General features: G+C 31.9%; 1 protein-coding gene across 1 annotated transcript in view; it reads right to left on the reverse strand.

Moving 5' to 3' along the window:
• Positions 1-4,791: 4,791 nt before the first annotated feature.
• The window catches only part of LOC128236125 (nephrin-like), a 70,217-nt gene continuing 59,934 nt past the window's right edge, over positions 4,792-15,074 (reverse strand). Inside the window, exons 14-17 of the mRNA XM_052950988.1 lie at positions 13,516-13,556; positions 13,108-13,254; positions 8,001-8,098; positions 4,792-6,449 (exon numbers count right to left, since the gene is read on the reverse strand). Of these exons, the coding sequence (XP_052806948.1) occupies positions 6,255-6,449; positions 8,001-8,098; positions 13,108-13,254; positions 13,516-13,556 (481 nt within the window). The 3' untranslated portion in view covers positions 4,792-6,254. The remainder of the gene's footprint in view (positions 6,450-8,000; positions 8,099-13,107; positions 13,255-13,515; positions 13,557-15,074) is intronic.

Here is a 15,074-nt window from a genome sequence, read left to right on the forward strand (position 1 = left end):
GAAGGCTATGGGAATATATTGCGAAAAGACGATTCAGCACATTCAAGTGGTATTGTCGTATATTCAAGTGCACTGATATGTCTCTAATTAATTAGCGATTATGAAAAATTACTACCAGAGTCGCTATGCTTGACAGTTCGCGACAAATTGAAATTATTCTTTATATGCGTTGTACATAGAACTTCACACTTATCTGTATTATTTTGGGACATATTAAGTGTAGCTGTAGACCACATGAGCGATAAGTTCGATACAATTAGTCTCCTTGGTGATATAATTGAAAATCAACTTAATTCAAGGAATCACAATTTTAGCGCCCTTCTTGCAATTAGAAATATGCGAAATATAATTTCAACACCAACTAGGATAACGGCTACATCATCTACGCTCTTAGACCCAATTACCATTTCTGAAAAAATACTATCATTAGACGTCGGTATTTTAAACAACCCTAGCGAAATAAGCGATCATTTGCGAGCGTACCTTTTCGTAAAAAGTAGTTTTATCCTGATAACACTTTCACTCGAACTGTATGGAATTATAAATGAGGAGACTATCAACTTTGCAATCACCTTATTTTGGCAACTGATTGGTCCCTTTTTTTAAAATTCATCAGTTGATTATGCATGCGAAACATTTACTTCTAATAGAATTTATAGAATTGGCAAGGGTGTTTAATCCATCGAAAACTGTCATGATAAGACCGCGACAGTATTGGAAAATAGTTAAAATGTTGACAAAGACGGAAAACATTAATACAATAATTTTTATAAGCTGGTAATAAATAAAGTATCTGGACCGGAACTGATAAGTCACAAAATGTTGAAGGTTACGGTTTCACCGTGTTATATCCGTTACAATTACTATTGAATATATCGTTTCGTGAATGCGTTTATCCTACGTTTTAGAAATCAGCCAATGTGAATCCTATTTTTAAAAAGGGTGACCAATCTCGTCCAATTATCGACCAATTTTGTTGATAAGCCGTGTAGGCAAGATAATGGAACGTATTGTCTTCAAACATGTTTTCAATCATCAACATGCTAATAATCATATTTATATATATATATATATATATATATATATATATATATATATATATATATATATTGGTGTTTGTCCCATTACTTCACGGGTTTTCAGTTGATTGACAAATTCAATCAAATATGAAAGGCATTTGATGTAAAACATTAACATGCATGGTCTTCTGTTACATTTCAAAAGCTTTTGACAGAGTCTGGCATACAGGTATTATTTTTAAAATACAAGAATATGGCATTGAACACACTGTAAACAATTCGATTTCTCATTTGTGTCATATACATGTAGGTCACAAAGAGTCATTGTTGGTCAAACGTTATCTATCTGAAGTTCGCAATGTCAATGCTGGTGTACCTCAAGGGTCTGTACTTGGTCCACTGCCTTCTCTTATTTATTTACCAACATTGCTGACTACCTTGTAAGTACAACGCGACTCTTTGCAGATGATAGCTCGCTAGCCGTTTCTTCGTCAAATACAATCCATATTGAATCTACACTAAATAGCGATCTTAAAACGATTTCAAATTAGACTTAATAATGGCTTGTAAAGTTCAAATCCCTCAAGACTGAAGTAATGCTTTATGCTATGCAATCAAATGCTACTTAATATTGTGTTCGACAGCATGAACACTAAGGGCTTTGGTTTACAACGAATAGAACATGGCACGAGGATAAAAGTCAATTATTAAATCAGTCTCTAAAGTGCTTTGGTCAAGTGGTTGTTAAAATATAAACTTGGTAGAAAAACGCTTAACAAAATATACATCTCTTTTACGCGACCTTTGCTTGAGTATTCATCTTTCAAATAATAAAGCTATACCCTAAACTATTGTGTTAAATGAGTAAATATCCAATTCATAATTCTGTCGACTCCTTTAGACACGTACATGACGTAAATTAGATTGAAATTGATAAAATGTATAGGAAAAAACATTTTTAGGATATTTTTCATATATTAAACTTGAAATGACCATGACCTTGATATTGCTGAAAAGAACTTTTTTTTTTCTCATTTATTTTCACATAGAGTAGTAATAACACATTATCTTCATCTTTATATAATATAACCTTCTATGCAATTTCTATCAGTATGGTTAAGCTCACACACACACACGCACACACACACACACACCACACACACACGCACACACACGCACGCACGCACTCACGCACACACACGCACACACACGCACACACACACACACACACACACACTCACACGACAGTGATGTCCCCTACACTTAGATATGCATACAAGTAAAAACTACAATAGGGATTTAATATTTGTTAAATAATTCAACAAATACATACATTACGAAAAGAAAAAAAAGAAAAAAAAGAATCGTTATGGCTATTTGTGTCTTTTACTGATTATGTTAGTTTCAGTATTTCCCACTTTTTATTGTGGGCTTCGTACTTATCGTTTTTTAAAGCAATTTGCTCTTCTATTTTAATCCTTAATTTAAGATACATCATATATGCATTAAAAGATAGATGTCTATTATTGCACTTGGTTGAGTTTATATAAAATTTCATTAAAACAATAAGGAAGTTGCAAACATTACTATATTTGTTTTTACATACTATTCCCAATAAAGCCTCACGTTTATTGATAACGATGTTAATTGTTGTTGAGGCAATAAAATTATTTAATTTGTTCCACAACTGTTGTGTTTCATAGCACTCCCAATATAGATGTTCTATGGATTCGACACCTGAATGGCAAAATGAGCATAATGTACAATCGACAAGTTTGTACTTAAACAGTAATGTATTTGTTGGTATTATTCTCAAAAGGAACTTGTAATAAAAACTACGTAAGGTGGTGTCTATTGTTGATTTGTATATATTACTATAGATATGTTTCCATTCCATATGTTCATTTTCGCTTGCTAAAGTTTCTGTCCATTTTAGTTCTGAAGTTGGTGTTAATGTTGTTTGAAGTAATATTAAGTAAAGAAAATTGTTTGATTGCTTTGATTGTACAACTTTTTCTTTGAATGATGTGTTGTTAGTGTGGCTAATTCCATCTTTAGTAAGCTGTATTCTCATTTCCATCGGGATTGATTTAATGAGAGTTTGGTATCTTATGAAATCGGAGCTTTGTATGCCGTATAAATATTCAATTTGATTAAAATTGTAAAATTTATTCGTTCTATAATCAAAAATGTGCTCAAAGTACTTTATGCCTTTTTCATACCATTTTTTATAGAATATAGTGTTTCCTATATTACGAACATTTTTGTTATTCCAGATCACTGTTTTGGCAATTTTGATTTTATTAGAGTCGTGTATTTTTTTTATTTTGTTCCATGATTGGAGAACATCATTCAAAAATGTGCCGTTTTCTGACACTTTATTAATAAAACACTTATCCATTTCACTTTCAAATATAAGATTATTTCCATACATTTTCATTTTATTGTGAAAAAATAATTTCCATTGACTTTTATTAGTGTCATCCAGGTATCTTTTAACCCAAACAGCTTTTAAAGAGTCAATGAAAGCTGCAATATTTGTAAGTTTAAGTCCACCCTTTTCATAGTTTTGATACAAAATATTTCTTTTTATTTTTTCTGGCTTACCATCCCACAGGAATTTGAAAATGGCTCTTATAATTTGTTCAACACATTGTTTGCTTGGATTCGATAAAACTGTAAATGGGTATATTAATTTTGGTAGAGCATACGTTTTCACAACTGTTACTTTACCCAGTAACGTTAATTTCCTATGTTCCCATTGTTTCAGTGTTTTATGAAACTCAACAAGCTTTTTGTTGGTATTTTTGTCAATTGTTAGTTGTTTATTGTTGTAAAAGGTAATACCTAATGCTGTTGCGCATTCTGATGTCCATATAAATGGTTTAGATCTGCAATATTGTTTTGCTGTTGTTTTTAGCGTACCGACTCTTAGAATTATGGATTTGTTTGATATTGCTGAAAAGAACTTGATTCTTGTGATTTTTTTGTTTTTGTGTTCTATGTGTCCGGCCTTGATCCTGTGCAACTAAACGGGGTTTTTTGTTTAAACTTTCGACTACTGAACTTGTTTCTGTAGTTTTTCATATACATATGGGAGAGGAAATAGAAAAATGCCTTTCGTTTGAATTATATTTATAGTGTAACACTCGCACAGTTTGCTATAAGACTTTTTCAGCAATATAAATTGAACAAATTTTAAAAGAAGAAATGTAAAAAGGAAAAGTCAAGCTTTGGGTATTTTTTTCATATTTTGATATCAACTGACCTTCACGTTCACATTGAAGTACTTAATGTTATAAATCAATTTGTACATTCATAGTAATATCCATGGAAATATTCACTCTAAGGTATTTAATGCAAATAATCATATTCGAACAAAGTCACTTGCCATAGTCCAAAAACTTTATCCTACAATATAATATAAAAATATTTGTTTAGCAGAGGGTGCAGAAAGTTTCCTTTTTTCACATTTTTCAGCTTTGGAACCCTGACATTCTGAGGGAAATGTAGTTTACTTTCATTTTTGTTCTATGAAAATTTGTTTTTAACCTGTGTAACCATCACTTTGGAAGGGTTGCCCAAGTTCAACCTTTTATTTGATAAGCATATTTTAGCCTATCAAACTGAAACCGTCCATTAACATGCGACCAACGGCTCCGCTATGTATTTACCTCCAAATATTGAACTGCTTTCGCTCGAAAATCGTTAAAGAAGTAATTAAAAATCGACCAAAAGCATTTTATGTTTGAATAACTATTAACAACAAGGGTCTGGTTTAGCTTTATTCTGGTAAAATAATACGTTGAAAAATACACATAATAGCAAGTAGACAGATAATCACAAAGAAGTCATGATAGTTAATATCTATATGTGTAAGTAGGAAATATCAAGAATTAGTTCTTCTAGAAATTTAGTTACACATTTACAGGATTGAGAATTAAGCATAAATGCTTTATCTAAGTCTCTCTTCAATATATAATTAGAATAGTTGACATGTGGTGTGAAACACCAGAGTTGACATGTTGTCATATTTGATTCATTATTCACAATAGTACACTAGGAAAGAATGAACAAACATTGATATTGTTACAGCGGATGGCGTAGCCGAGACGCTAAAATATTTTAATAAACATGTATTTCTGTTTGCATAAAATACAAAGTTTGGCATTGTGTAGTGCGGAAGACATAACAGAAGTGAAGGACTAAAACGGAAATAGAGATTGAAGGAAAGGAGAAGTAAATAAGCCGAGTCAGAGACGGTGAGTATGTTTGATGTTGGCGATAAATGTTTGTACTAGATGGAAAAAATGCTTGATGATACTAAAGGTGTAAGATTTGTCTCCAAACAATATAAGCTGTATAGGTATAGTGTTAAGAAAACTGAGATGTTCAATCAATACCATCTTTTGGTTAGTATATATTAGACATGTGGAAAAAGCGGCAAGTGGGTACAACACCATGTTTAGTAGTCTATGTATTATAAATAATCTCGACATCAACACATTAATAGCAAACATGTACATGTCCGTTAAAGAACAAACTTATTTGATTATTTAACAGAGGATATATATAATGTATGTACAATTGTAAATGTTCTTGTTTGTCGTTGTACAGACTTGTGTGAATAATTTCCCAAAAGTACCATTAACATATGTAGTAAAAACATAATCAGTAATATGCACACTTTTCAGTACGGTATTATTCAGGAGACTTGCTGGCATCAAAGTTGATTTGTCAAACAAAAATGTTATACAGTCGAGACCCGTTGGCTCGACATCCCAGGGACCGGCCAAATTACTTCGAGCCTTGCAAATATTGGGCCAAGCGAGAATAATTACATGTATTAAATAAAATTCGGTTCTTTACATCCACTTCGAGCCAACGAGTAAATCTAGCCAAACGATATAGAGCCAACAAGTTTCGACTGTATACCAAAGTGTTTGGCCAAATCTGTACCATTAGGATCTGGCACATAAATAAATGAATATTCTTATTTTGTCATTGTTGTGGCCTTTAAAAGGCTACCGAAAAGCTAATTGCCACTCCATTACTGGATAGTACACCACGAAAAGACACTATAGAGCTGTTAACAGTATATGGCATTGTTTTAGTGTCGTATACGTATTTCAAAACAAACATTCAAGCACTTCATTAATAATATAATATACAAAAGAAAAGTAAAATATTATTATAAAGTATATCGTATATAAGCGTCGTAGTAGTACAGTGCTTTTATTTTTTATTGGGTTCTTTTTTACCACCATCTTCTTCGTCGCTATCAGGAAAAGGATCAACCTTCTTAGTCAGATCAACATCAGCATACACAGTCATGTCGTCAATTCCATGGATAACCAAGCGTTTTTGACCTTTCGGAGGATTAGCGAATACGATATCAGCATAGACAAGACCGTCATGATTGACGTTTTTCTGAAAAAGAAAGTAAAATAAAGGTAAAGCTTATTTTCGAATTAAAATAACCCTCACCAACGTGTCTGTATAGAACATGTGTTATATAACAACATCAATCGGGTACTGCAATGCATATAGCGCTAGAAATGACTGTGTATATCCTTGTTTAGTATCATAAACATTGTTGAAATAATAAGTTGCGATTGCTTTTGATATTTTAATTCAGCAGTGTTAACAGATACACATTCAAAACAATCAATTCGAAGGGAAGTCGAATTACAGTAAAATACCGTCTGTGTGCGTTGTCTAGATTGGTTTATAATGCATATAAACTTTAAAAAAATCAATAGTTACATACATATCATAAATAATTATTCAACATAAGCAAAATAATCATATATTTTTAATATAATTCGATAAACACAATCTATGTTAATCCAATTTGAATGCTTATTTGAATGTGACCAATGACATGTACTATGCAAAAAGATGACTGTGAGACATAGAAATAGTTGCTCTTAATTCTATAAAGATTCTATATTCATTAACTTGAGGTATCTCTTTTTATATGAAACACATTTCGTCATACCGAAACACTGGAGCTTGTTGAACGAACGCGGTTTCAAATTTCAGTCAAATAACTTATCTAATAAATTACCGCGCCTTTGATTCAAATATATGATAAATAAACGAGCATCAATATTGAAGCTAAACATGATTCTAAAATACGAATTTATGATACATTTGAACTTCTTATAGAATGCCTGCAGTGTTTAAAACTCGAATCTGCTAACTTCTCAAAAGATATGATACTTTAATTACATAGACTTTAAAAACAAAACCTAAAACAATTGCAAAACTTTGTCTTGAATTAAATAAGCTTTTCATTTTTCCCCTCCATGTTAGGAATTTGATCATTACGTTAACAATACCACCATGAAACTGCAACAATATGTGACGTAGTCAGTACACATACATGCAGTGTTGATGACATAAAAAATACATGAATTTCCGTTTATTCTTATTTCGGAATAGTGTAAGGTTACCAAATGGAAAAGTTGTTTACTGAAGATCGGTGCACTGGTAAACTGTCAATTAGGCATTATATCTCAATAATTGATTCTACTTTGTCTTCGAACTTTGTAAATGTCATTCTGTTAATGATTGTTGCTATAAACACATATATTTATTTAACAGTCCAGTAAAACTGGACGCTTTTATCGGATCTCTTAAAAGAAATTTGACAAATCATTTACTGCATTGGGTAACGGAAAACTTTAGTAATATTATAAAGTCCATTAATCATATATATAATGTGTTTAAACGGTTACTTATTAATATAATGTATAATGCAAATTTAATTATTAATTTTTTGTACACGAACTTACTGTTAAAGCTGTAAAAAAAATTCAATCCGAACATATTACATAGACAGAATGAACGCTTCGGGATGGAAACTCACGCTTAACTAGTTTGTATTTTGAGAAGTGTTGGTCATAGAAGTAGGAGTTATTTGAATAACACTGTATTCCTTTAAAGGGAGATACGTACAGTGAATATTAAAAATACCTTGGCTGGATGTTGAGGAGATTGATTATTTTCGTAAATATCGAACCCGGCATTGTCGTGTGCATCATTCTTTTGCTTCTTGGTGCCTTGGGATTTAGCTGGAATAATTAAAAAACATAAAAAGACACATTTTGAATGTAAATCATATAGTAATTAACATATTATTTGGCAGTATTCTACACTTTTCAATCATAATATGACAATTATTACGGAACCAAACTCGTGTATCTATTTCATCTTACAATGTTGATTTATTGAACCATTTTGGTGGATTTACCAAGACTCAACTAGGGAACACTAAAACGTTATCAGATTACTAGAGAAAGATTGAGCCTAAGGCCTAAAAACTTGACAGGAAGGTTGATCATGATGACCCCTTAAGACTTTGCCTTTGACGGCACATGTATGACCTGAAGCTATGTGGGCCGTTGACAGACTCCATCATAAATATCAAATATAAGTTGTTGTCTTTGAATATCCAAACTGATGACAAGATTTTAGCAATATCAAATATCAAATTATATCTTAACAGTCTTTGGGTAAAAAGGCTGAGAGTATGTCAAAGGTTTCGCCGCCAACGAAGATGGTTAATAATGTCATATGTTTTGTATATACTATTTGCGTACTTGGTTGAACGCCGAAACTCGGGATACAAGTATAATTTAAAATGCTAGGGCTAGATAAAAACTGGATACTTTTTTCTTCATTATTTATTTAACATTACATAGCATTACGCTATATAAGCAGTTTCACTTTTTCCTAACGTATTCTAAAACATCTTTGAAAAAATATTAACGTCGATAACAGTACTCTTAAAACGCAATACATTAGTTTAAAATTACAATTAAATAACTGAACCCTGAAAAGCATATCCCGGTTTGCAAATTTCACATCATCAAGGGAGACAAGTCTAAAATTATCTTAAAAATTTCAATCACTGTAAATATTTATATAATTCCGGACTTTACTAAAACTTGTGTGCTCTGACATGAGACTCATATCACTCTATCTGCCGGACCAAACCAAGAAATTTTACCAAAAATAGTGTTTGTATTGTTGAATTATATACTGTGCAATTTAAAACAATTATATCAGGATTAAATGATAATATTAGTGAATATAAGCTCAATCAAACTTTTCATAAAAAATCTTTAGACCAGTATTGTTATTACTAGCTAATCATTCTTATATACCTTTCCGTTTCATGCATTCTCTATGGTATTGCTCTTTTTGAAACGCAAGTACAGTTAAGATATTTCAATAGGCTAGAAATATAACCACCAATTTAAACAATTTCAAACATTTGTCATGTATTTGACCCGATGTTCATCTTACATCCGCACCGTACTTTCAATTGTTTTATTTGCAAAAGGAGTGTTTTATTGCAATTGTTTTATTCAAATTGTATCAAACTATATGTGACTTTCGGTTGTTGGGGAAATCATTTTAAATTTACCAATGGTCTTAAAATTTAAACAATGCCTATATCAAACTTCACACAGATGCATAACAAGTATAAATGGGGGAGATTTATGAATGATTATTATTATAATTAATCGCTATGAATATCTCGAAATATTGTTTAGTGTTATGGCCAAGGTAAAAGTGCACAATGATGCCTTCGATATCTCAACTTGTTTTTGAATTTCTCGAACTTTGCCTGAGCGAACAACATTCACTACACATTTTTAAGGCAGTGCTCTTTTCTTCATTTGAAATAGCATTCTATTGTAGATGAAATTAAGCTTTCCGTTATAAGATCAACAAAAGCCAGAAACCGAAAGAGCGACCAGGGGACCAGGGTCAATCACCGGAACTTCTGATAAGAGGAATGCACTATTATTTCTAGACGACTACACCGAAGACGTTGCACTTACTGCTCCTCACCTAAGGTGCACATGGGCATCTTCTAGATGGTGAGTGACCATGCGTTAGGCTGTTAGTTTTTTAATGTAAAAACTAACGCGATTCGATAACCTCTTCAATGGCTACGAGGGAAAACAAATTTGTTGTATTTGAGGACTCAATAATATAGTTGTGTGCAATGTAAAAACATAAAGTTTGTTTGGTCGTAATGCCGGCTGAATTCACCCTGACTTCAATCAATAAAATTAACATTTATTTGGTCATTATAAACTTAAACTAGAAACACCATTGATCATTGTAAAGTTAGTCAAATAGAATAAAGGAGTATCGGAAACGAGCTCTTTAGATCTCTGATTATATAAATAATATAATTGTACTTCCCGGCTAATAATTGTTCCAGAAAAAGAAAGACAGGTCATCCTTTAAAGGTAAACACAACGATTGAATTGCTTACATTAGTATACCCTTTGTTTTGGGACTTGAATGTTTATGGGGAAATATATGGTCCTGCTTTGGTTTCCTTCCTTGCATTGAGACCTACTTAACAAAAACGTCATATCGGGTCATGCTTAAGAATTAAAAAAATATGTTATGTCCTTTATAAAAGAGTTTAGTTTAAAGTCACAAGCAAACTGGCTTACTTCCTTACTGGATAAGTACCTTAACCGGAACAGTACCTAAATATGGAACACCCATAATAAAAGTGTTTTCCAGATTGAGATCAGTTTATTTCTGATTTTAATCAATAAAGACGTTTGTCTTAGATACAAATTTCAAAGTACACGAGTCTCCGGTAAGTGTTTCAAATACTTCTAACATTTAAAGTTTTTCATGTTCAAATGTCAGTACATGGCATTCGGGGGAAAGACTTCATGCTTGCCATAATCACAGCATACTGGTACAGCCTGTATTTTACTGAAATCATCTAATTTTAATGACAAAAAAACTAGCTGGTAACTTACTTAATGAAATCATGGAGCAATAATTTTAAAAGCATTCATAAAAATAAATAACGAATTAAAACTGTTCCATATTTAGGTACTCCGACGATGAAAATGGCAGTCCTTAATTGTCCGGTTAATAAAGTACTTTTCATGCAGATTGGTAGTATCTTAAAAAATGCCATTTATATCAACCAATTGGTCTTGAATCCTAGTATGCTGATGGAAAATTTTGTAGTTGTGGTGCAAGTCTAACTAAAAATATTTCAAAAATAGTGCCGAAAGTGTTCCGAATTAGGTACTCACCCAGTACAGTTTGAACACTTTTAATCTCAAAATCCAGTTCCTCGTATATATATATATATATATATATATATATATATATATATATATATATATATATATATATATATATATATATATATATATATATATATATATATATATATATTGACGCCCTACAATGAACCTATAAACACAGTACATAGCGTTTCGCTTCATCTTGTTCGATGAAAACATTTCTGTTCTGAAACTTAACACGTGTTTGTCAATCATCGCAATACTCTGTAATACTGAGAATAGTTATGGTATACCTTTCAAAAAGCTGCTTTGTCTCAGGAATTACACAAAAACAATCTCCATTACATGTCAAACTTTCAAATCATTCGGACACTAGTCATACCGCTGGATTGACACGGCCAGGTTACCATTTTTTATATACTTCTTCTTTATAACATAAGTAAGAAGGATTTACAACGACTGTGTATTGTGGTTGATCAGAAAAGCAAGCCAATTGTTTTTAGTCGTTTTGTCATTTCGGAAATGACACTCTCGATATTGTGTCCCAGGAAACTTGCGAGTGGACTATCTTAACAGTTGACTATCATTTAATTCACTGACAAATACCTTTAAACCGGCGGAAAGCAGATGAAAGTTGTTTGTTTCAGTGTAAGATTGCAATATAATTCATGTAGCGAGTTCAAACAACTATTTACTTTTTATGATCAGGAGGTAAACATAATTGCGATCTAACACTGGAATAAACCATTGTTCTCTTTAATATATGGCTAAAAAGGATTTAATATGTCAGCGTGTTACAGTTGATTAGAATAACGTGTCAAATTGTATGAGATCCAAAAGTCATCTCGGAATTGAAGTCGTTGCTATTGTGTCCCAGCCGTGTGCGCCTTGGCGTTTGATTTTAAAGCGAGAACGGGCGTAACTTTTAAAAAAGTGAACTGTTATTTCACTGATAAAACAACAGAAAGCAAATGGAAAAAAAATGTATACGTAGCGTTATATGTTGATAAGTTTTAACTTTTTAATGCCTATTTCATTTTCATGTTAAGGAGTGTGATCCCTGCAGGAAGAAAATCGGTTTTAAGTTTATCATCCCGCTGTTATTGGTTATTGTACAGATGACATATTGGTTAAGTTTCATTGTCTTCCAGATTAGCACAACTGTCTGTTGAATTCATCTCAAACTTTTCAATAAATATAGTCAAGGGAAATGTCATTCTGCATTGAATTGATTTCGAACTGAACTTGAGTTTCAATTGGTTTAAACAAAAATACTAGAAGTTATATGTGCATAACATAATAAAAATAAATTTGATTCATATTCCAATCGAAAGAAACGAAAACATCGGTTGATCTGGTGAAAGGTGTACTTTTAAGCGTGTATATAGCGCATAGCTGAGGTGTGTGTTGAGATCAAATTGAATGGCATAGTTAACGTCATTTATTTAGCCGTTTTAGTTCTTTATCATGACTGACGATACCATACAAACAGATGATGTCGCAACGATAGTATGGACGAAACGAAGTACGCTACTTATTGTATGGTAGGTTTGGCAATATGATACATTACAGTTACTGCATCAGTACTTCTTTATTGAAATATCTCGGATATTGGGTGCAATAACTATTACTTAAATTCCCTACGCATGTGAATTTTAACTCGTGAGTTTTTATTTTTATTTTATCTTTACCCGAACAATGTGTCTTTGGTAAAATATGTATCTCTTAAAGAAGTGCTAAAGCCTCGTGTCATTATATTTCCACTTGTTTAAGTATCAACCAAGTGTCCTAGTTCCCTATCTTTGCATTGACTTACAAACATGTACATGTGGGTCAAATTTAATCAAAATGGTTGTACATCAGCGGAAACTGGACATAGTGCTTTAACAGTTTTTGTTTACAACGAGACAGTCTTTGATCCTGCTTCCAAACAGATGTATAAATATTGATAAACGTTGCTTTTAAATACAATAAACATATTTAAGCCAGTAAATACGTACTTGGTCGTTTGTTTGTTTTGTCTACTACAGCGTATATATCGCCATCCTTCTTCTTGGACAACGCGTAAAGGACATCAGGAGAGTCCTGCTTCATTGCTGCAGGTTGTGAGCTTTCATACATTGGATTTTCAACCTCATCAGGGAGATCTGAATAAACATTGAAAATATTAATAATAATAATAATAATAATAATAATAATAATAATAATAAGATATAAAAATATGTTATTTATAAAAAACAATTATATAATAAAAGGAATTATCAAATAATCAGAATGCTAAATTGATATTGTAGTACTCATATGCATACTCCAATACCGTCATGTTCCTAAGTCAAGTTAAAAAGAACCTGATAAAATAAAATTATCGTGATTTAAAGAATGAATGTTCTTTTCAAATGAATACAAACCATCTGCATCTTCTTCGACAGCATTTAAAGTCCGCAGTTTTCTGAAGAATGAATTCATATGAGTATGATCGTATATACTTGTAAAATTTGCTTGTGTTTTCGCAAACTTTATATTGTTTATAAACTTAAAAAAGTCCTACGGTACACATGTGAAAAGTATAAATGGGGACTACTGCTTTCAAATGCCAAAATGACAGACACCAACACATTTTGTTCAGTTTGTCGGAACAAGATCTGATCTGTTGATACTTACTATAGTATAAACTATAATAAATATTCATACCCCAAATCTCAACAACATAAACATACTTTGTCGCCATTTTTACAGCGTTCGAAACAAAACATATGAAAGACATGTCCAAATAAGAGTATGTTTGTCTATTTTTTCGTCGATTTGAACAAACATTTTCGAGAATCACCATACACTTCATCTGGTATTGTGTATACACTGTTATAAAAGCAAAATGAATGTGAAAAAAAAGCATCATGACGACGCGGGACCATGACGTGGTGAATGCACAAGTATAAACCACGGTCACTGTTAAAAAAGTGTTTAACTTTTCTTTGATAAACATTAGCCATGCACTGGTCACTGTCAAACGGATTTAGAAACGTGAATACACTGTGTGATAGAAAAAGCATATACAAATTATGCAACTATTTATTGACTTAATACAAGTATTAGGATGACACGTTGAATTTCATCATTTGACCTGTATTTAATAAATTTGCATTGCACAAGTCAGTCAGTGCATACGTGCATTTCTGATCAATTGCCCATAATGTATACTTATAGTTTGTATCATATATATTTATTTTTATTTTGGTGACCACTTTTCGGACAAAACCTGATATAACAAATGTGTTTGTTGAGGCCAAAGCTATATATATATATATATATATATATATATATATATATATATATATATATATATATATATATATATATGTGTGTGTGTGTGTGTGTGTGTGTGTGTGTGTGTGTGCGCGCGCGTGCGCGTGCGCGTGCGCGTGCGCGTGTGTCTGGCCCTTCTTTGTATATAAAAAGTCGATCGGACTGCAAACTACTGCATTTTGATAAAAGCGGTCCATATCATATTTTGGCAGGTCCGGACCTCGACAAAAATGTATTATGGAACTCTGACGTCATATTGTAAGGGTGGCTTGCTATTTTCACAACTGCGTAAATTTGTCGCAAGTAAAAATTATTAGCTTTGTTCAATAAAATACATCTTAAGTGCTTTAAAAATATTGGATTGTAATATAAAATGTTTTGTATGATATAAAATATTAACACACCAATTCGTGCCATATGGCATTATAAGGACCGGCCAGTTAGCCCCTGAAGGTAAATGTACCTCCGCTAACGCCGACTGGCTTACTGGCCGGTCTTAAGAAATGCGATATAAGGTCATTTGACCCTCATTGGTTTGTAATATTTCATAATATTTCTTTTATATATATATATATATATATATATATATATATATATATATATATATATATATATATATATATATATATATATATATAGAAAAAATAATGATTAACGTGTGCGT

Source organism: Mya arenaria, chromosome 5, assembly GCF_026914265.1.
Source record: "Mya arenaria isolate MELC-2E11 chromosome 5, ASM2691426v1".
Classification (NCBI taxonomy): Eukaryota; Metazoa; Mollusca; class Bivalvia; order Myida; family Myidae; genus Mya; species Mya arenaria.